Source organism: Chionomys nivalis, chromosome 26 (assembly GCF_950005125.1).
Source record: "Chionomys nivalis chromosome 26, mChiNiv1.1, whole genome shotgun sequence".
In the NCBI taxonomy this organism is placed as follows: domain Eukaryota; kingdom Metazoa; phylum Chordata; class Mammalia; order Rodentia; family Cricetidae; genus Chionomys; species Chionomys nivalis.
The window spans coordinates 22,644,965-22,669,016 of record NC_080111.1 but is presented as its reverse complement, the minus strand read 5'-3'; the positions used below and the strand labels follow the sequence as shown (position 1 = coordinate 22,669,016).

Here is a 24,052-nt window from a genome sequence, read left to right as displayed (position 1 = left end):
TATATATTGTTTCCTGCCTAGCGATAAAGACATCTGAATCCATAGAAAAGAAGGAAGGGAGAGAAGGAGAAGATAGAAACATAGATGTACATGGATATATCACCTTAACAAAAGATCTAAGAGTGCTTTGAAAAGTACTTCATAAATATTTGGAAAAAGAAGAAATTAATCTCTTTGGGACTTTCCAGAATATATAACGCAATGAAGGTGACACAGACTGGCATCTCTCATACTCTGTCCAGTGAGGTAGAAACTCGTTTTCTGCTTGGTTGCTCAGCCCAAGAACAACGAATCTCAGCAAGAAAACAAAGCAAACTGGGACACAAGGTGCAGTGAGGGAAAGCTTAAGGATGTCTGATGGAATACGGAGTGTGTTTCAGTCTGCTGGCAACACAGAGAACTTGTTCCGAGACCTCTAAGTGTGTCCTGTTCTTTGTTTGTATTCTTCTGTTGCCAGAAGAGTGTAATTTAGCTTATCAGACATTATTATTATTATTACTATTACTATTATTATTTTACTTTTATTATTGTCTCTAGATTTTTACAATTAAACTATCCCCTGGTCAGTTTCAGTTCCATTCACAAAGGATAAATTCTCCCTGTCAGTAGTACACATTCAAGATTTTATAAGTATCTGATTTTACCCATAATTTGAAGATCTTCCCATTATGTTACTACTATTTTTTCTAGTATTTTGATCATGAAAGCATTCATTCATATTGGGCTGCAGCCCAATTTTCTATATGTAGAATTTTAGCGTTTTCTTTCCTTTAAACCTGTGGAACTGGAGGACAGCGAGGAAGATAAAGATTTTCTATGAACGCTTCACTAAAGGCACACTCTGGAGGACATGCTCTTGTCTTTATACTCAACTGCTATCTTGTCTCAAAACTGACAAGTCTTCCTGTAGATGGTCAGGCGTGGAGACAGGAAAGCATCTTAGTGTTTCTACTGTGACTTCAAAGTTAATTCCGCTTGCCCTCAGTCTCACTGGAAAGAAGTACAGCATGAGTTTCCTTCTGTTATTCCTAGGCTCTCCTACAACTTCATCATCATGTCCTCACCGGACCTCTCAAAGCTAAATGAACATGGTGACCAGGTTTATGTTTTATACAGTTGCCTTGCTTGAAGGAAGCAAAATCCCTACACATTTCCACTTTCTGAATAATAATTTAGAGGCATGAGAGCTTCTAATTATTTTCTTGTATCCAGACCTGAGGGAAATAAGGTCAGAAATTAGAGGAATATGTTAATTTTTCTTTTTAGCAAGAAGAAAAAGGCCTATTTTCATATTCAAAGGGAACAGAATTTCCGAATTTGGAGGACTGAAGTAGGATGGAAGAAATTACCTCAGAGTGATTTCTGTTCTTAGATTCTGTATGGTTTCCAAAAGTAAAGGGTACAGATCACATCTTTTCATTACAGTCTCAGCCTTCAGCATAATCAGCAACACACAAGTGTTTAGTGTTTGTTACGATGTTCCCAACTGTGTTTTTAATTGCCCTTAGATTTCAGATGTATTTTTGTTCGAACTCTTTGTTTCTTAAATGATTTTGTTTGAAGGCTGGGATTTTCTGATTTTAAAATTAAGTTTAGCTGTACAACTGATCTCACTGAGTAATTCCAGTATTGATTTGCAAAGTAAATAAGTACATGGTTAAGGTTTTCATATGTATTTAATTACATAATTAATTATTCTTTTAAACTTAGCCTTTAATGAAGTCTAAACGCTATAAAGTTTCCAGTCAGACTGACAGTTTCATTCATGCTATTTTTCATAGTTTCAGCAGTAGTCGAAAGTTTCCCAGGAATTTTATGAGGCATCTTGTTTCTGTGACAAGGTAATCAATGCTAAGTATTTTATAAAGAACAAAAGCCTTAATTATCTGACAATGTTGGTTGCTGAAAGATCAGCCCCCATGTCAGTCTGAACTCTGATGAGGGCCTCACAAGTCAACATTGCAGCCAAAACAAGGTGAAGAAGAGGAGAAAGATTAAGGGGCAAAAGCACCTTCCTTTAAAAAGGCCTAAGTGGGTAGGGGATCTTACAGTTTAGCAGCCTGCTCATAGAAAAATTAGTCAGAAGAGGTGAACGTGTTTTACTATCATGAGGCAAATTGATAACGAGGCAAAATCATCTAGTACATTCTTGCTTCATTTATTTTATCAGATCATTACTGTAACATAGACTCCTTTTTTAAAAAAATACTTTATTCCACTCGTGTCTTTCCAAGGCGCCATTCTAGTAACAGGTTTTTGTTGTGTTTTTGTTTGTTTGTTTTTATTTATTTATTTATTTATTAAAGATTTCTGCCTCCTCCCCGCCACCGCCTCCCATTTCCCTCCCCCTCCCCCGATCAAGTCCCCCTCCTTCATCAGCCCAAAGAGCAATCAGGATTCCCTGCCCTGTGGGAAGTCCAAAACCCCCACCCCCACCTCCATCCAGGTCTAGTAAGGTGAGCATCCAAACTGCCTAGGCTTCCACAAAGCCAGTACGTGCAGTAGGATCAAAAACCCAGTGCCATTGTTCTTGAGTTCTCAGTTTGTTTTTAAATATGTTTTCTCACTCAGAATAATGCAGTGTGAGAGGCATACACAGAGTAGCTCTTTCCACATCAGGAGATAGGGTTAATCAAATAGAGCAAAGATATCTTCCTGAGAACATTTTCTAATTTCTGTGAGTATTAGCTAAAGGCTACTTAAGGAGATGATTGGTAGGTAATACATGACAACATTGATTTTTATATTATGTGTGGTAGACAAAGGCCATAGGTATAGACAAATATCCTCCAAAGTTCAAAACAATTCCCCAGTGCAGAGAAACACCTGTTTCCAATAGATTGGTAAGAAGGTTAAGAAACATTGGCTGATTACACACATGTACATGTGTGTGGTGTGTGTGCTATACCATGAAGAAAAACACCTGTTTCCAATAGATTAATAGGAAGGTTAAGAAACATTGGCTAATTACACACATGTACATGTGTGTAGTATGTGTGCACACCATGAAGAGCCATAAGCTGCATTTCCATTCCTATGACCAGAACTATTTTGTTGACCTCCTTGAGAAGATAGATGATGTCTATCACCTTTGTGTTACCTGCTGTGACAGCTGCCTGGTCACTAGAAGAAATTAGATTCGGCTATTTTCTCCTAGACAAAGTCAGACTGATTACTGCACAGTGGTCAGTATCTCAAGCGAGAGCCAGGGACTGAATACTGACACTCTGATGGTTTCCTCCGCGTTTCATGTGCTCCTGGATAATCTGACCTTGATATAAGAACCAGGATTGCTTTTGCAGTCTGTGAGAGATTGGCACAGAGAGTTTGAGACTCTAATATAGACACAGATGTCAAAGTTTTGTATTGTAAGTTCCCATACATTTGCCTCCTTTTCCAGTTTTCCTCTCCAAGCTTGTATCAAGAACGGCCTGAATCTGATCTTACTTGTAGGCACTGTTGCACTATCTGCTGATAATGAAGCCAGATGATCCTTGAATCTCCCTGAAAACTTACATGTTACACATTTCCCTCCACAAACACCTACTTAAAACCTATCCATTTGTTTGACCCTGAATTTGCTATATCTTGTAGACAGAGACTGCACTTTCGTTTCCCAGCCACCCAGACCCAAATAATCACACAGAAACTATATTAATTATAACACCGTTTGATATACGGCTCAGGTGTATTTTAAGGTAGCTCTTACAACTTAAATTAACACATAATTCTTATCTCTGTTTAGCCACATGGCTTGGTACCTTTTCTTAGTGCAGCATTTTCATCTTGCATCCTCTGTGTCTATGTGGTGACTGTAGACTGAGCCTTTCCTCTTCCCAGAATTCTCCTAGTCTGGTTGCCCTGCCTGTACTTCCTGCCTGGCTACTGGCCAATCAGTGTTTTACTCAACAAATACAAGTGACAAATCTTTACAGGGTACAAGAGTATTGTCCCACAGCAATATCTGTTACTTTTTCCTTTCTCAAACTGAAAACAAAGATTGATTTTGAGGTCCAATACTCTATATGTTCTTCTAGCTCACCTCCTAGCAGACTGCATAGACTAACACGAAAGAGAATACATTTTCTCTCTAGAAAACTGTATCATTACATTACCAAAATGTCTTATTCATCAGCAATTTTGGTTGACTCACACTGTCTAATATAAATCCTCTCTGTCTTTTAAAAGAAAAAAAGCAGTTCATAGAAATCTTTCCACTTTAACAGGAAAATAAAACCTCAAAGTCAAGATACAGTATAACTTTCATGATTGTATTTATTTATATGTTTATAAAATGAGAAATGCATCGCCATGGCTTTCAAGTGATATAATGATAGTTTCCTACTATATCTTAGAGATTGACACCAAGAGCTACCCAAGAAAGTAGTAGTGCAATAGTATAGTTGTGTGTGTATGTGTGTGTGTGTGTGCGTGAGTGTGTGTGTGTGTGTGTGTGTGTGTGTGTGTGTGTGTGTGTGTGTGTGTGTAAGAAGTCAGCATTGGGTATCCTTCCAGTTGCTCTTCATCTTATTTTTAAGACAAGCTCCATTGCAAAACCTAGAGCCCACTGGCCCAGACAGAGTTGTTTACCATAGAGTCCCAAGGGTCCTCTTGTTTCTGCTTCCATAGTACTTAGGTTATAAACTCTTGCTCATGAGCAGCTTTTTATGTGGTTCCTTGGAGATCAAGTTCAGACCCTCAAATACTTTGCACAGCAATGCTTCTCCTCTGCCCTGTAACCTGATTTGTATTTACTTTTTTTGTTTGTTTTTTCAAGACAGGGTTTCTCTGTAGCTTTGGAGACCTGTCCTAGAACTAGCTCTTGTAGACCAGGCTGGCTTCGAACTCACAGAGATCCGCCTGCCTCTGTCTCCCAAGTGCTGAGATTAAAGGACATCACCAAGGACTGGCTTTGCAGCTTATCATGAAGACCTTTTTACTCTCCCCCACATCTTCTTTCATTGTTTAAAAGTCTATGGCCTTCTGGCCTTTGTACAACTGGCCATGGTTATGTTTTCCCTACCCTAGAATGGCATCTCAGTGGGTGTAAGGTAGAACAGTCTTCTTTATAGCACTAACTCAAAGCTGTACCTCAAAACCTTAGTTTCTCAGATATTGACAATGTAATGAATCTATTTAAAATTTAATGGACATTCTTATTCCTGCTGAAAAACAAACAGATATCTTAACACTGAAACTCCATATTTTCTAAAATAAACCTAAAGCTGAACAGACAGGACTGATTCACTTAGCACAATGTTTCTTCCACCTTCAATTCCTCCACTCATTGAACTGTCTCACCCACATGATTTTGTGCCCTGGATGGAGTTCATGATCCTGTCTCTTTTCAAGATGATCTCTCATTTTCATCCCCAGTGTAACTTTCCTACATGACTTACTCTTTATTCTCCCAACAATTTCAATGTCATCAGTGGTAACCGTGTTTTATAAAGAACATGACAGTGGTGAAGAGCTCAAGAAGTCCTTGTCAAGGCTATGGTTGCAAATGACCGTCAGTTCTTTTCAGATTACACACTGAAGGTAGTTATATTCAAAGCAGATAATCCAATCTTTTGTTTAAGGAATGAAAAGTGGATAAACACTGACCTATCCACTGCTTTTGTCTGTCTACAAGGTAGAAGAGATGACTCACTCTTACTCAGTGCTGCAAAACCAGTATACTAGAAAAAGTAGTTCCAGGAAACTTCTGTCATTCCTTGTTAGACAGTAAAGCCTTCAGTGCTCACCTCCCCTAACCTAATACATTCAGATTATGACCTGCTGTCTTGAAAACAAGATTAAGATTATTGCTATCTGATATATTAGAATATGGCAGCCTAGAATCAGAACATTAGACTCAATTGTTACTTACTTGAAGGGAAATATACTCATGTTTGTAGAAGTCTTCATAAAACATTTAAAATACAACTTATATCTTAATATCCCAGTGGATAAAAGAATGAGAACTATACTGACCATTACATTTATGTCAAGTCAGCACATTGATAACTAACTCTTTCCCCTAAATGGATGGATGAATGAATGAATGAATGAATGAATGAATGAATGGACTTGATTGAGAAATGTCTTGATTTACTAACTTTTATACCATTTACTTTTTAAAATTATAAATCTAGAAATTAAATGTGAGATTGCATTTGCTTTGTTGTGCTATTTGTTTGTGACAGTTATCTCAGTCATAATTCTTCTTGATTTTTTTTTGTTGTTCTTTTGAAATAATAGTTAATGGGTACCTACAGAAATAAAATGTGGTCAATGCATACTTTAAAGCATAGTTTGTTTCACTGTTTTTATTTTACCACGGAAAGCTATAAACACCTAACTGGAAGATAAGGACAAATCCTGTGCTGTCAAGGTACACTCCTATAGAGACAGTTTGTTGTCATTTAATAAGGGATTTGAATAGCTTTAGAATTTATGAAAGTTAACTTTAGATCTGGCATTCATACTTCTGGGCCCTGTGGGCACCAGGCATGCACATAGTACCCATACATGTAAGCACTCACACATGCACATAAAATAAATCTTCCCCAAAATAGCATCACTTATCATGATAGTCTCTCTTGACCTGAGAGACTAAAATCTCCCCCATTGCACACCCTACCTCACACCAGCTAATGCGTTGGCAAGTGAGTTTCCACACTCATGACCTGCTGTGTAGTCAGGCTAAGCAACAGTGAGGCATTCTTTGACAACGTAGCAGTCTAAAATATATTAAATGCAAATTTATCAGGAAGCTGCAAAGTCCAGAAGGAATAATATTTTTGAAATAGTAGTTAATGGATACCTATAGTACTAAAACAGCTGTCTCGTTTGACTTTCATATCAACTTCCTGAATTAATTGTGCATATAAAATGGACAGAATGAGGGTAAGGATTAGTAATGTGTGCAACAGCTGCTTTGGAAATGTGCCTTATCCATATTTCATAAAATCTATGCAGGAGAGCAGATGAGAAACATGAAGAAAGTGAACTATGAAAGGATGTTTGAAAGTAACAAAAGTGTGGAGGCCTACACAAATATGATCTGATTAATAAGGAATAATGTTGTTATAATAACATAATAAGGAACAATAAGGAAATGAGATTCTATTTCCAAAACTCATATAGGCAAATATCACCCTTTTTCGTCATATATGTGTGATGACCGAAGGGTAGGTAGGAATTATTTCTTTGGATTGCTAAAGAGAAAGGAATATGATATTTTCTAAAAAACATGGATAAGTACAGAGAAGACTAGGCTCCAACTTTAGCATGCTACTGACACACAGACAGCTTTGAGAACATCAGCGTGTTTAGCTATAAATGATCTCTCGTGTCTCTAGCTATTCTGATTTTATGACTCTCAAGACTTCTGCCCATTAAAAGGCAAGTATATGTCAAATTAGTGGAATAAACAAGAAGTACTTCACATGCTGTTTTAAAAGGCCATTATTAGCAGCTTGGTTGCACACGCCTTTAATCCCAGCACTCAGGAGTGGAGGCAGTGGCGGGCAGATCTCTGTGATTTCGAAGTCAGTCTGGTCTACAAGAGATAGTTTCCAGGACAGACTCCAAAGCTACAGAGAAACCCTGTCTAAAAAAAACGAACAACAACAACAAAAAAAAAAAAAAAAACAGTTATTGTTTTACTTGACTGAAACTAGCTGCAATAATCTTTTATGAAGTAAATTATCTTTGCCCTTACAAATTTGTAAAAACACTCAGAAGAAAGTAGAGTTGCTAAAGAATAGCAAAATGTAAGGGTGTGGGAATCCAAATAATCATGGAGACACTGAAAATTGCAAGATAGCTGCAATGGAAAACAGGGAAGACAAACATCTCCAACAAATGTATATTGCATTTCAGACAAGCAACACAATTACAGTGAGCATCTATTAAATAAACAACCTGATATTTAATAAGTTGGATTGAAAATGAGTGTGCAAAGAGTTCTTCTAGAAGCAAAACTAAAATGTCAGCTAGCATAAAATAAGAGTTTGCCCTGAGTTAAATACTCCCCTGAAATGTTGCAGACATTATGATTATAAAAAACTAATTAACAAAGAAAATTTTTCACCGATTTTATTTGCGATCAACTTTTGAAATATGGGTGAAATTTTAATTTTACTATGCTATAATACCACAGTGTACGTGAACTCAGTTATTCGAGTAGAGTTTATATAGTTTACTTCTGGCCTTTATTTTCTGATTTGATAGTAAAATGCAATGTTTTGTTTACTTGATTGTAGACTAAAGGTTCTCAAACCATGACGGCCTCAGGAACCCAGAAAAAAGTCAAGAGAACACTGCCAAACCCCCCTCCCGAGGAGGCATCTACGGGAACACAGTCCGCTTACAGTACAATGGGCACTGCGTCCAGGAGAAGAATGTGCAGAACTAACACCATGGCTCGAGCCAAGATTCTCCAGGACATAGACCGAGAGCTCGACCTCGTAGAAAGGGAATCTGCCAAGCTTAGAAAGAAGCAAGCAGAACTTGATGAAGAAGAAAAGGAGATTGATGCCAAGCTACGGTATTTAGAGATGGGGATTAACAGGAGAAAAGAAGCATTGCTGAAGGAGCGAGAAAAGAGAGAGCGTGCCTACCTGCAGGGGGTAGCCGAGGACCGGGATTACATGTCCGACAGTGAGGTCAGCAGCACCAGACCAAGCCGAATAGAAAGTCAGCACGGCATTGAGCGGCCGAGGACAGCTCCCCAAACTGAATTCAGCCAGTTCATACCACCCCAAACCCAAACGGAAGCTCAACTGGTTCCTCCGACGAGTCCTTACACACAATACCAGTACTCCTCGCCGGCTCTTCCCACCCAAGCACCCACCCCGTATACTCAACAATCTCATTTTCAACAGCAGACGTTGTACCATCAGCAAGTCTCACCTTATCAGACTCAACCAACCTTCCAAGCGGTGGCAACCATGTCCTTCACACCCCAAGCTCAGCCCACTCCAAGCCCACAACCGTCTTATCAGTTACCGTCCCAGATGATGGTGATACAGCAGAAGCCTCGGCAAACAACATTGTATTTGGAACCCAAGATAACGTCCAACTATGAAGTGATTCGCAACCAGCCCCTGATGATTGCTCCTGTTTCGACCGATAATACGTACGCTGTTTCCCACCTCGGGAGTAAGTACAATAGCTTAGATTTGAGAATAGGCCTGGAAGAAAGAAGCAGCATGGTGAGCAGTCCAATATCAAGCATATCTGCAGACTCCTTCTATGCAGATATGGACCACCACACTTCAAGGAATTACGTCCTAATCGATGACATTGGAGAGATTACCAAAGGAACAGCTGCACTAAGCACAGCATTTAGCCTCCATGAGAAAGATCTGTCCAAAACAGACCGTCTCCTTAGAACCACCGAGACCCGCAGGTCTCAGGAAGTGACCGATTTCCTAGCGCCTTTGCAGACTTCCTCCAGACTGCACAGCTATGTGAAGGCAGAGGAGGACCCGATGGAGGATCCTTATGAGTTAAAGCTTCTGAAACACCAAATTAAGCAAGAATTCCGCAGAGGCACGGAGAGCCTCGATCACCTTGCTGGTCTTTCACATTATTACCATGCCGACACTAGCTATAGACATTTTCCCAAGTCTGAGAAGTATAGCATCAGTAGACTCACCCTTGAAAAGCAAGCAGCCAAACAATTACCAGCAGCCATACTCTACCAAAAGCAATCAAAGCATAAGAAATCGTTAATTGACCCTAAAATGTCGAAGTTTTCACCTATTCAAGAAAGCAGAGATCTTGAACCCGACTATCCAAGTTATATGAGTTCTAGCACTTCATCTATTGGTGGTATTTCTTCTAGGGCAAGGCTTCTTCAAGACGATATCACATTTGGTCTCAGAAAAAATATTACAGATCAACAAAAATTCATGGGCTCATCACTTGGGTCAGGACTGGGCACATTAGGAAATACCATCAGGTCAGCTCTTCAGGATGAAGCAGATAAACCATACAGCAGTGGAAGCAGGTCCAGGCCTTCCTCCAGACCTTCTTCTGTCTATGGGCTTGATTTATCAATCAAGAGGGATTCTTCCAGCTCATCGTTGAGACTGAAAGCTCAAGAGGCCGAAGCTCTCGATGTCTCCTTTGGCCACTCATCATCTTCTTCCAGAACTAAGCCCACCAGTTTACCAATCAGCCAGAGCCGAGGAAGAATACCAATTGTGGCTCAGAACTCAGAAGAAGAAAGTCCACTCAGTCCTGTTGGCCAACCAATGGGAATGGCCAGGGCTGCCGCTGGACCGCTGCCCCCCATATCTGCAGACACCAGGGATCAGTTTGGATCAAGTCATTCACTGCCCGAAGTTCAGCAACACATGAGAGAAGAGTCACGGACAAGAGGGTATGACCGTGACATAGCGTTCATCATGGATGATTCCCAACACGCTATGTCTGACAGCGAAGGTAAATGGGGCCTCAGCCTACCCTGTTACTCTCCAAACTCCAACGTGTATCTCTCTGCATGTTTAATTTTCTTTCTTCGAGGATGTAGTCCATCTTTCTTGGTGCAACTTGTGCATGTTTATTTCAGTTTTATTTCCTGTATGTGTACTTCTTGTGTGTAGATTTGGTGGCATGGTTCTCCTTGATTATTTTAAGTTCGTTGTTTTCTTCTGTTTCATAACTGTTGGCTTGATTTGTTTTGTGTCTGATTTTTTTAAACAAGTATTACATAATTATATCAATAAAATATGGTCATCCTTAATATACATAACTGGGAAGATTTTCATTGTATGGTTCTTTGCACTTTAAAACTATATTTTGACATATTTAATAAATTTTAATAAAACCACTAAGAATTAGAGCCATTGAGTAATATTTGGTTCCACTTTGTAATGGAGATGAGTGTTTGAACATCATAGGTTATGTTTCTCTTGCAGAGAGCTTTTGCAACTGCTTGATGTTAGCATAACACAAAATTTTATCATTCTCATTAAATAGATGTGTTTCATCTTCCTTTATTATGAAGATTATTGCTGACAAATTTGTACATTTACTGTTATGCATTAGAAATTTTAACTCTAATCATGATATTAAAAATAATTTTAGTATGGAATTTTTATATAAAAATTCTATTTAAAACTGAAAAAAATTACACTGCTTTTGCAGATGTACCTGTCTAGAGTCTAGGCCTTCCTGTTGTGCCCTGGCATCTAATCCTTCCTGCAACCCTTTGGCATTTCATTGCTTTTCCTTTTTGTCCAATAGTGTCTTGCTACTTTTTTGAACAAGTTGAACAAGTACATATGACACTAGAGTTGTTTTAATTTGGAAATTCTTATAGAAATATATAGAGAAATATAGAGATCTTAAATTATTATGTAAAGCCTACAATGTTAGATAAATAATTTGATTTATCTAATTATCAAATTATTTATCTAACATTTTTATTAAGTTTTTTTTTTTTTAAAGATAGATCCTATTCTGTAGCTCACACAGGCCTGGAACTCACTATTCAGGTCACACTAGCTGAATTAATGGTAATCCCCAATTTCAAGCCCAGAAATGCTTGTATCAAAGACATGAGCCACTACACCCATCTTGTATATTGGTTTATGTTTGAATAGATATGGGGCTGAAACCCTGGAAATAAACCATGTCTAAACAAATGCAAATATCACTTCATTTGGATACTAAAAAGTACTAAAATGATATGAATATTTGTAATCAGAGGTTTCTTTCCTGCCCACCAGTTCCTGACCCAGAGGCTTAATATTATTTATAAATGTTTGGCCAATGGAACACTTACAATTAAATTAAACAATATCATTTATCTGCCACACAATTCATGGCTTGGTAGCTCATATTCTGCATGTCTTGCTCCCTCAGAGGCAGGCTGACTGGCCTCCCCAGACTCCAGCCTTCCTCTCCTCTATCTCTGTCTGGATTTCCTGCCTGGCTCTATTCTGCCTTGCCATAGGCCAAAGCAGCTTTGTTTATCAACCAATGAGAGCAACATATATTCAGAGTGTATAGAAAGACATCCCACAGCAAATATTCTCCCATTTGAATCTTTCTCAGTAAAAACTCACATCAAATCATGTTTTTATGAAGAATTTCTTTTATTCTGATGTAGACTCAGATTTGATTTTAGATACTGTGGGCTGAACTGAGGAGGGGGGTCTGTGGGCCTGAGGTAAAAACCATTTATGTTGTTTATGAAGCTCTGATCACCAAGTTTCTTTCAAACCTGGTTTTTCTCATTACAGGCTGATTGGTTGACCATTTTTATTGACAGTTTATTATTTTAGTAAACCATTTCTGTCTGTCCTAGGCCAGTATTTGAAATAATCCAGTTATTACCTGACATTATGACAGTATGTGTAAACAGTTGTTATTTTAGTATACATCTTATTCCCATTGTACACATGTGGAATGACTGTGAAAAGGAATGAGAAGCCATTGATGCCTTATTCATAAAAATAAAACAAACTCTCTTGGAATTATGGAGCAACTCAATACCTAAAAGATATGTACACAAAGGTGACAATTATCTGGAAAGAATTTGACAAATAGTATTATTCCTCAGAAATGTGGTAGATTTGTAACTTGATGTTGGACATGTGAATGTTTGTAACTAGCCCAAAATGTGACATTTATTTGATTCCATACGTATTAAACTTTTGTTTGCTGATAACATGAGAAGATAGCACACATCCTATACAGTTTTGAGGCAAATAAAGATTGTGCCAAAGCAAAAAAAAAAAATGTACAATTGGATGGAAATTTGAGAACTAAAATACATTTTAAAATGAAGCAGACAAAATTCATTCATAAAGAACATCAATGCATAACTAGGGGAAAGGCTATAACAAATTGACTCTCATTAGTAACTTTGTTATTGCATTATACTGGATATCTTTAAAATACGTGCAAAGTAAAATGTTATGTTTTCATTGTTTGTATATCATGCAAATACTTGAAGTTTTTGTAGTGATAGGAAAACAAATAAAATTACTTGAATCAGCATGGAGCATACATTTTACATTTTCTAAGATTTATTTGTAATATAGTTCCACCGCAGCAGATCAAACCCAAGCAATTAGGAGCAGCTGACTCAGCATACCTGGTGCTCCATGAGGAAGACAGATGTGACACAGGAGCAGAGTCGCTCTGTCTGGTGGCTTAGGTTGATTCTGTAGTCCCATAAAAGGCGGCAGATACCTTTTTTGCTCAGTTACATATGAGACTGTTATTAGAAATAACAAAAATCAAAAATAAATTATCAGAATTGGAGATAAATTGATGAAAAATTGGATCAGGTTGAGGTTCTGTCATATCTGTAAAATCCAGAGACCCCTAAAACACATTTAAACGGTTGTATTTAAAATGCAATTAGGGAAGTTACATGTTCAAATGGAAGCCTGTATTATTCAGAATAACCACATGATGAAAACATGATAAATTTTTACAATATTTTTATTATATTTTATCTTATTTATTTTTGGTTTTTCGAGTCAGGGTTTCTCTGTGTGACAAGCCTAGGTGTCCTGGAACTAGCTCTTATAGACTCAGCTGGTCTGAAACTCACAGAGTTCCACCTTACTCTGCCTCCCGGGTGCTGGGATTAAAGGCATGTACCACCATCACTGCCCATCCTTTATTTGGGAAAAATCAAACCCTTAAAACTGAATGGTAAATATATTTAATACCTATACAAAATTATTTTCTCCTAAGTGAAGTTAACGATAATCTAGTAAGTTCACTGACTGATGACTCTCTGGTTTATTGTTTAATTTATCAAGCATTTGTTATACAGAATAATTTTGTAAATTTATTCACTCAGCTTCAAATTACTACTGTGGTTTAGAACAATAATTATCAAGTAGATTATGAAAAGAATATTGGATATCTATAAAAGTTATAAAGAGAAGTTATTTATCTAAAACTATCATAACTATGATATTTAACTTCTTTCTTTTAATGATGACAAATAAGTCTATGTTTCACTCATTCTATAAAATTTTATTAAACACTATACTCCAATAAGTTGGAGGAGAAAATTAAAAGAGGACAAAATAACAAAAGAATTATAAATTTTCTTTTCAAGCGGCTGCTAGTCTAATGGGAAAATCAGTCAAGAGTATATGTAGCCACAACCCAGGCATCAACTCTAAAATTGGTGGAACCATGCTATGCCACTCACCATTCCATGTGTACTTGGGAGAGGTGGTGTGGCTGAGGATCGCTGGTGTGCAAGGCTACAGATGTGCAGCTGAACAGAGATGCACACACTGGCTGTCTTGTTCTACCAGCCAATAAATGCTGGAAATGGCAGTCTCTGGAGAGATTTTTAAAGTAGACAGAGCCACCTTCAACAACATGGACAAGAGAGCTCAGTCTGTGGCATTTTAGAAGCTGCCATTTAAAGAAAATAATATCGAAAGCATCATGTACCAGGTTGAGCAAGGGAACAGGTCATTTCATTGTCACTTGAGAAGCAGCAATACATTGTTTCCAAAGGCTTTTAATTGCTGAGGGGAGCAAGAATATAGGCAAGGAATGCCAAGAAGTAATATATGCTATGCCTATTCAGTGTTAGCCGTCCAATATAATTGTCACTTTGCAATATGCTAAAGAAACTTGGAAAGTTCTGATTTAACTAGGTGAAATTTTTAAATTTATATTTGAATGCTTTAAATGTGATTAAAATTTCAAAATATACTATCAAGTTTTATCACAGTGGTAAGTTAGTAAAAAGTAGTTGTCAAATTTCTAAGTCAGTGCTAAAATTCAGATAATCAGAATTTTATTTATATTAAAGATCCTCATATATATGTATTTTAGATATATTTTTATTATTAAGCTCTAAACTTCTTGTAGTACACATGTTTCTCACAATAACACATAGAGTATCTTAGCTTTAAATGCTTTTGTTCACTTATGATCGTCAAAGAAATGTCATATTTTTCAAAAATATATTCACTGAGTGTTGCTGCCAGAAGCCATATGCTGCTGCTTGACTTACACAAAAGTGGAAAGTTAATAGACACTTGCATATGCACACTGTGCATTTCCTGTTGACATCTGGTCATGCACGGTGGGTTGCAGGGTAAGGTATCTCTGTAGGGACTGATGGACTTCAGTTGAATGAAATTATACTCATATACTTTTGTTTTTTATTGACATCTAAATTTCATTTATACTGACTTATAAATGTAACTTTGTATTGTTTTATTTACTATGAGATGTTGTGCATATGTGTGCCTCTTTTTCTTTAGATTGTTCTGTTTCCCGAAACTTTGTAGATACTGTTGGGAACGTGTCTAGTTCTGACGCAGGTTCTGTCTGAAATGCATGCTGTGCTCCACAAGCCCAGTGCATGCTAATACTGCAGACACTTGCTTCCCTCTATCACCTGTATCAGTTGCAGTCGCAATGTATGATGTTTCCTTGGTCTCCAAAGCCTACCACTTGCGTCGGGAGGAAACGGATTGGTTTGATAAACCCAGGGAGTCTCGCTTGGAAAATAGCCATGGTCTGGACCGGAAATTGCCAGAAAGATTGGTTCACTCTAGACCCCTCAGTCAACATCAAGAGCAGGTAAGTGAACAGATTTACAATCTCCTGGAATTGTTAACAACAAGAGTCAAAATCCTAAAATAGGCGAGTCTGTTAACCAAAATATATATCAGTCAAGTTCAAGAGTGTTTCCTTTTTGGTAATTTAATGAAAATAGTACTTTGTTTTATCAGTTTGTTGCACATTGTGATGTTTCTCCCAGACAACTTAAATGATTCATTCATGCAGTAGATGATTATTTTATGGATATACCATCTCTGGTAATGAATGAAAAGAAAATACATGGAGCTACCTAAAGAGATTGCAAGAACATTGTGCAATATACATATGTGTGATAAAAATAATGTAAAGATTTTCTTTTCTTGTTTTTAACATATTGTTGTTTAGGACAATATTGACTAAATCTTTACATACTTTTGGGTCTTTTATATCTTAATATATCATTATATTGAATTGTATTTTTTGTTACTCTTAACATTGTATTTATAGTTATGCTTTGATTCTCATCATAAAGATCTGGCTAGGAATGTCCACAATAATGAAACCAATATAGTTATCACTTATTGCCCTTCTGGGTCTCTGTAGCTTAGTGCTCTCTACAAGCCTGGACAAAGTCAATGGAATGTTAAATATTTTAAGAAAATCATAACAGCTGCTATAGAAACCACAAATCTAAATTCCCCTTGCAATCAAACACTCTTCTATGAATACTCAAGAGTTCTTTAAATTGTTACATAATGTTGCCTGAGAATACATGGAGGTAATCTGTATCTATTCCAATGAATTGGAAAATTCTGCTCTATTCTATTTAGATAGACAAAATACATGTATTACAAATGACATTTTGTGTTTAGTTTTCTGATACTGATATGTGTAGCTGAGTAACTTTGAGGACATAGTACCATTTTAAATATGTATTTACAGACTGGTGTAATGTAAGAAAATAAAGAAGAGGTTTATTGAAGATCGTTTCATAAAATTCTAGCTAGTTCAACAAACAGAAGAGTGAGGATCCATGTTAAATGAACATAACAATCATAATGTAATTTATTGCTGATAGAAGTCTTACATTTGCAAAAATGAATTTGAATTAGTATCAATTAAACTATAAAACATTATGTAATGATGAAATCATAAAGTTATAAGCTACTGTACCCCAATAGCTGAGACAGAGAGCATGGCTTGCCACAGAAACCTGCACTCCCCTTGTGAATCACAGCCTCTCCTTCAACAAGTAGCAGACATACTGATTTTTATGTTAATAATTTCTTTGCTTTTCTTTATACATTTTCTAAGTGGATTCTATATAGGAGATAACATGTGCCTTAAATATATAGCATTCAAAGTTTAATTACATGTTAAAAGTTCATGCTTTCCTGCATTGATGTTTGTCTTCAAATACTGTTTTCTCCTTTAAATCAAGAACTTTATTTTGGTCTAGAAGCATTCTCATTTTATTTTCTTCTTTGCATGTCTGGTAATAAAAGGTAATACTGAGCTCTTGATACCAATAAACAAAGATGCTATTACTTGAAACATACACAACATCAATTTATTCTCACAAAATGCTCTGGGGGAAAGAGGATAAAATCCAACTGACTAATTCAAAATTTCTTCTATAAAAATTTGCATATAAAACCCTACATACATGCAGTACTATTTCTGTAAAAAAAAAAAGTATTAGATTTATAATCATATTAACTACAAATTTACCAATGCAGCATTTGTTTCCTTCCAAATATGTACATTTTAATATTTGTACTATTCAAGGAAAATCTAAATGTTCTTTGTGAAACAAACAGATCATGCAATCCTATTTATTTTTAAGGTTTTTCTATATAAAGAGGATTGATGTTCTTTGATGATGGTTGTTAAAATAAGTCACCATTTGTTGTCTCTAACAATATTCCCCACTGTCCCAGTAAAGCTCATGTCTTTGGCAAACCCTGTGGAGCTCCTGCCTTAGGTATATTAACCTCTTCTGAAGGGACCATACACTCTGTTTTCTCTCTCTAGACTCCGGTCACTTTGCTAAACATACTGGTCATTCAGATTGTCATCAGTAAGCCCCCTTATGTCATAGGACATCTATGAAACTACCAGTGCTATCTTGCTACAAAGCCGGAGAAAGTCTCTTTTCCTAATGCTTTGGTGTAACCATGTCTTATGTCTTTGATTATGATACAACACAGGAACTGTCTGCCCTACATACCCTGACATGTAGGTATGCAGTGTCCAGTACAGTGTGGGGAAACAGGCAGACATCTGTTCCCTATAGCAAGCATTTATGCTATTCAAAGTGGACATGTAAATAAAAATTATACTAATGCAAATTTAATTACTTCATAAATATGTAGACTCATCCCATAAAATTATGTGTGGTTAGGAAAGAACAATGCATTTTCTGGTATCTATGCAGGTGGCAATCTTGATGATGTAGAATCATCAGAAGATGGTGGTGGCAGAGTCCAGCACCTTGGTGTATCACTACCCTCCGGTTTCCCTGGCCATGCCATTGATAATAGTGATACAAGAACAACAAACAGCTGCCCTGGAAGCCTATTTTTTAGAGGCTCTGTCAATATTTGCCTGCAATTGTGATTCTGCTCTCTATTGACTCGTATATAACAATTATGACTATAAAAGTTTAATATTTTACTAAGCGAACTCATGATGCTGGTTGCAAAGTCTTAGAATTTGTGCAATTGTGTGGAGATATTATAAGGAAACAACCATGGAAATGTTCAGTATCCCAACATCACAGATACCAGTTAAAATGTGATAATAATTCACTGATAAAACTCTCATGAACACACCAAAACCCTGCCTGTTCTTGAGAACTGCACTTTATGCATTGTGACATTTTATCTAGAGAATAAACATAGAAAACAGAAAAAAAAAAACCCTAAATACAAAATAGTGTCACCTTAGTTTATTTTTGAATAAATGCCTTAACTTTTCATTAAATCTTTATAAAGTCATAAAATCACCGAAATAAGGTTGAGGTGGCATACACTAATTTTAAGGAATAATCTCAACAACAGGATACCTAAGAGGAGTCCCAGTGAGTGCCCAGCATTGACAGTGTGGTAGAAACCAGAGGCCTCAATTGACTCTTTGCAACGAACACTTGCAAGTAAAGATAAATGGATAAAGGGATTTTACTGTGACTCACTGTGTCAAATTACAGCTTCCATGATGAAATTTTAAATTTTTTCCCTTTCTCTATTTTTCTCCTTTTCCTCTTAATTTTTTTTTTTTATTTTGTTAGGGGTGCAGGAGCTGAGGTTGGATGTGAAAGGATGGGTAATGAATGGGATCAAGATAGATGACATGGGGACTGGAGAGATGGCTCAGAGGATAAGAGCACTGGCTGCTCTTCCAGAGGTCCTGAGTTCAATTCCCAGCAACCACATGGTGACTCACAACCATCTGTAATGAGATCCGGCACCCTCTTCTGGAGGCAGAATGTTGTATATATAATAAATAAATAAATCTTTTTTTAAAAAGATAGGTGACGTAAAAGACACACAAAATAAATTTTAAAGCAAACAGTTAAATCTAAAAACATTTAAAAGGAAAGTCCAGTCGTGTGATGGTTTGGGAACCACAGACGCAACAGCAACTTCACTGCTGCCCCTGCTTCAGGAGCTCCTGTAGTAACAAGAAATCTCTTCATCAGTCACATGACTTTCCAATATAAGGACAGAACCAGGGAGCATTTGCATGAACAAAGTCTTTATTCATTCCAACAGAACTATTCTGAACATGGATGTCGTAGATCTCCTCAGAAAAATTTCCCAATAAATTCCAGCACCTTAAATGTATCACAGACCCAGGTGTGGTGTCAGGGATCTGACAGGAAGGGAGGGATAGTCTCTGAGATTTCTCCACTAGTTTCATTTAATTACTTAAAGTTAACAATACCTTTCCATTTCCTGACTTTCAAGTGTGAAATCAAGAGCTGGAATTTCTCAAATATAAAGTATTCATTGTCATCAGTAATAAGTACATATCACTGTAGTCTGAAACATCCTTCAAAAATAGATATACATGCTCATTGATTTCCCAAATAAGACAAGTCAGTCTTCAGGAGAGATGAGTTATAAATGAAACACCATAGTGAACTCAGAAACTAACTTAAGCAGTATGCAGTGTGAGTGTAAAGTCTTCAGTTGCCATCAGTCAAGAATCATCTGGTATATTCTCATTGATTTAATTGGTATGCTTTGAACTGAACAAGTGTACTTCTGCATAATGTATTTCAAGGGTTTTTATAACTTATTTTTACCGAATCCCTTGTATGGCCTAGATTCTGCAAATGAATGGCAAGATGATGCACTACATCTTTCCTCATGCAAGAATAAAAATAGCCAGAGACTCCAAGGATCACACAGTTTCAGGTAAAGCAAACTGAACTCTCTGGTCATTGCCAATTCTAATGTCATATTGACATATGTATTTATTTTTTGGCTTGAATGACTTGTTAAATTTTAGAAAGCAACCATTTATATCTGTTTTATAGCACATTTCCAAAAATAGCAGACTATTCATTTGAATACAAAAGGCATTAATGACATGGTTTGTGCATGAAGAGTCACTAGAGTGGTACAGATTCTATGTTCATTTTTTCTGCATTACTAACAGTGTGTGATTTGGCAGTGCTCATAATTACTGCTTCAGGAAGTATCATGGTCACCGCATTATGGTGTGGTTTGCTCTCTTGAATGCAATGGCTTTCCATTTCCTGACTTTATAGAGAAAATAGAGGCTTAGGGATCTTAGGATCAGATTTTTCTGTACTTGTCCAAGGTGAACACTGACAATCATGCTAAGCCATCAGATTGCTTGTGTCTATTTATAGATCAAAGCTGATAATAGACTTTGTAAGCTTCTTATTTGGAATAATTTTGGACTCAAGAAAATGGCTCAAAAAGCAATGTCTCTTTTTTGCCCAGTTTTCCTAATGTTGACATATATCTAGCATCAAACAAAGGAAATCAGCATGGATACATATTACTAAGACAGCTGTAAGTCTTACTCAGATTTTGAGTTTTCTTCACTAATCAATTATTTTATCTATTGCGTCAAGATACAATCTAGATCTCACCTTTTATTTCATTGTCATGGTTCCTACGTCACTTCCAGCATACTTGTTTTTATATTTCTTTGTATTTCCTGATCCAGAAATGCTTAAAATTTATTAAACCTTTACATTACAAATGAGATTTTCATTATTTGAAGTGTGAGATAAAATAAATTTTCAAGTTGATGAAATATACCCTGGTTATTTTTTGTATTCTTTCTCAATTACTGTGCACTACTTGCATTTCAAGTCCACTCCATATAAACAGGAAATCCTGGTAAAATTTTAAAGACATTGTTGTGCTCTTTGTACAAGAGTTAGATCAAATTGTACACACTTCGTTCACTTTGTTTGTTTCCATGATGACTTGGGAAGGCAATTGTCTCCTCAGCTGCAATTGTGTTGGGGATTTGGAAGCATGGTTGTGCACTGAGGGATGGTCTGCTCTCTGTTGCCATAGATACACATCACTTAGAAATCTAGTATTGTGTCCCTGTTAAGATGGGTATTTTTGCTTGTACCAAAGAAAGATACTTCAATTTTATGTATATATTGTTATTCAGATTAAAAATACAAGGAAAATATTTAAATCCCAAGTGCTCTGTTTTCCATCAATTCATTCTTATAAAATGCATTTAAGAGGCAATGGATCTGAGTTGAAATTTCAAATGTGTATTTTATTATATTATTATTAATTATAATCATCATCATAATTACCATTATTGTTTCATCAAGGTATAGTTTAAATATTACAAATATCCTTTATTAATGTTCAGGTCAATAGTTTTAATAAACTTACAGAATTGTATGACCACAGTTCTGTTTTCAAATTTTCTGCTATCATAAATTTTCCTAGAAATTGCTCATCTAAACTTCTTATGTCAGTTGCCCAGTCATGAGAAAGTCCATGTTTATTGTCTGACTCTGTCAGCTTACCTTTTAAAAGCATTACTTGTGAACAGAATCAAATAATAATATATTTTAGTACCTGAATTTTCACTTTTCGAAGTTTTAGATTACTCTTTGTTAAATATACATCAGTCGTATGTTCCTCTCTGTTGCTAAATATATTCCATTCTTTTAATGCTTTACATTTCATTTAATTTATTGGGTTTTCTCTTAGGTTTTAAAAATATTTAAACATAAGTTTTAGTATATATCTATGTTAATTCTGCTGCATAGTTTTCTGGATGTACAGCTACCCTGTACACTTTCTGTTCAGCTTTTTTATTCATTCTTCTCTAATATTTTACATCCCAACAGAAGTGTCCCCCATCTCCTCTTCTCTCAGTTCTTCCCTCAAATCCCTTCTCCCCAAGAACTGTTGTTCCTCCATTTCTCTTCATAAATGGGCTATCAGGGATATCAACCAAACATGGCATAAGCATATCCAGCCTGGACCAGGCAATACGGTAAGAGGAAAAGGGTCCCGAGAGCAGGCAAAAGAGTCTGAGACAGCCCACTCCCACTGTTAGGAGACCCATAAGACCAACGAGGTACTCAGCCATATATGCAGAAGACCAAGATAAGGCCCATGCAGGATTCCTGGTTATCGGTTCAGTCTCTGTGAGCCCCTATGAGCCCAGGTTAATTGATTCTGTGGACTGTGTTCTTGTAGTATCATTGACCGCTCTGTTTCCTACAGTCTGTCCTCATCTTCTGCTGCAGGATTCCTTGAGCTCTGCATAACATTTGGCTGTGCATCTCTGTATCTGCCCCCCATCAGTTGCTAGATGAAGCCTCTCTGATGACAACTATGCTAGACTCTGGTCTGCAAGTATAGCAGAATGTCCTTAGTAATATTTTCACTGACTTTTTTTTTTTGCCAGTTGTGTTTAGTGAAATGCCCACCCACCCCCATTCCAGTTGTCCCTCTCAAGTACTGTCTGGCTTCCTAAAGTTGGTTTTAAGGCTATTTTCTTGTGCTTCAGCTGTGTTGGAATATTCGTGGATTGCTGTAGTAGGATATCTGGGCTCTGGTGGTGCCATAATGACCTAGCTGTTGTTGAGTGTGTTCTTACATTAGAATCTAGATTTCTGGGCTTGGGATGAATACTGATGTAGGTGCTGATTTCTGAGTTTGTGTTTGTTGGATGTGTGTTTTGTTCCTTGTTTCTGTTTCCTGATTGGCCTCTGGTCTTTGTTGTCTGTATTTCTGCTGGCCAGTTTGACCTCTGGTTCAGCAGGGAGTCTCCATGAGAGTTGCAGCTAGAATAGCTTTTGGTTCATCAGGGGCCTCTGTTCTTCTGAGTGGTTATGACATGCACCTGAAGAGCAGATAAGAGCCCATGTAGAGGGAAAAGGCACAGTCTCTGAAATTTTTTCTTAAGAAACTATCTATATAATCATTTCTCATATCGATCTTGTCTTATTCCCTCAATCAATGATAGGTTCCCTTGTCATTGTCCTTGCTGACAGTTGTCATAGGAGGTGACTGTCCACACAGAGGCCCTGGTAAGCTGACCGTCCACACAGAGGCCCTGGTAAGCTGACCGTCCACACAGAGGCCCTGGTGAGGTGACCGTCCACACAGAGGCCATGGTCAGGTGACTGTCCACACAGAGGCCATGGTCAGGTGACCATCCACACAGAGGTCCTGGTCAGGTGGACTGTCCACACAGAGGCCCTGGTGAGGAGACTGTTCACACAGAGAACCTGTTCAGGTGACCGTCCACACAGAGGCCCTGGTGAGGTGACTATCCACACAGAGGGCCTGGTCAGGTGACCGTCTACACAGAGGCCATGATGAGGTGACTGTCCACACAGAGTCCATGGTGAGGTGACTGTCCACACAGAAGGCCTGGTCAGGTGACTGTCCACACAGAGGCCATGGTGACTTGACCATCCACACAGAGGACCTGGTTAGGTGACCACTAAGAAGCCCTGGTGAACTGAGGACCAAGCATGCTGTTTCTTATTGGGTTGTTTGTCACCTAAGTTGTAAAAGTTTTTATATGTTAAATCTCAACATCTTTGTAGAGTATGTATCTTCTTGCATTTATTTCTGGTTTGTTTTTCGTCCATCTGTGTTTTTTGAGCTTATAATTCATTACATTGCTCCCTTTCCTTTCCTCCCTCCAAACCCTTCCATATATCTTTCCCTACCGTCATTTAAATCCATGCCTTCTCTTTTCATCAGTTGCTATTACAACCATATACACTTTTCTGTACATATATTATAGTGTGCATATATAATATTATGTACTTGCATATATAAATATATGAATATATGTGTATATGTGTAATCCTAAATATTGAAAACTGTGGCAGCTACTATAGAAATCAGTATTGAAAATTCTCAAAAAGCTAAAAATAAATCTCCCATTTGACACAGCTATACCACTCATTAACTTATGCCCAAAGGACTTGACATCCTACGTCACAGATTTCTGCTCGGTGTGATAGGGG

General features: G+C 37.2%; 1 protein-coding gene across 3 annotated transcripts in view; it reads left to right on the top strand.

Moving 5' to 3' along the window:
• Pclo (piccolo presynaptic cytomatrix protein) overlaps positions 1-24,052 on the top strand; it is a 298,837-nt gene that overhangs the window by 179,922 nt on the left and 94,863 nt on the right. For all 3 annotated transcript variants that reach the window (XM_057758809.1, XM_057758808.1, XM_057758807.1), the window contains exons 7-9: positions 8,253-10,440; positions 15,443-15,579; positions 19,871-19,961. In XM_057758809.1, the coding sequence (XP_057614792.1) occupies positions 8,253-10,440; positions 15,443-15,579; positions 19,871-19,961 (2,416 nt within the window). The remainder of the gene's footprint in view (positions 1-8,252; positions 10,441-15,442; positions 15,580-19,870; positions 19,962-24,052) is intronic.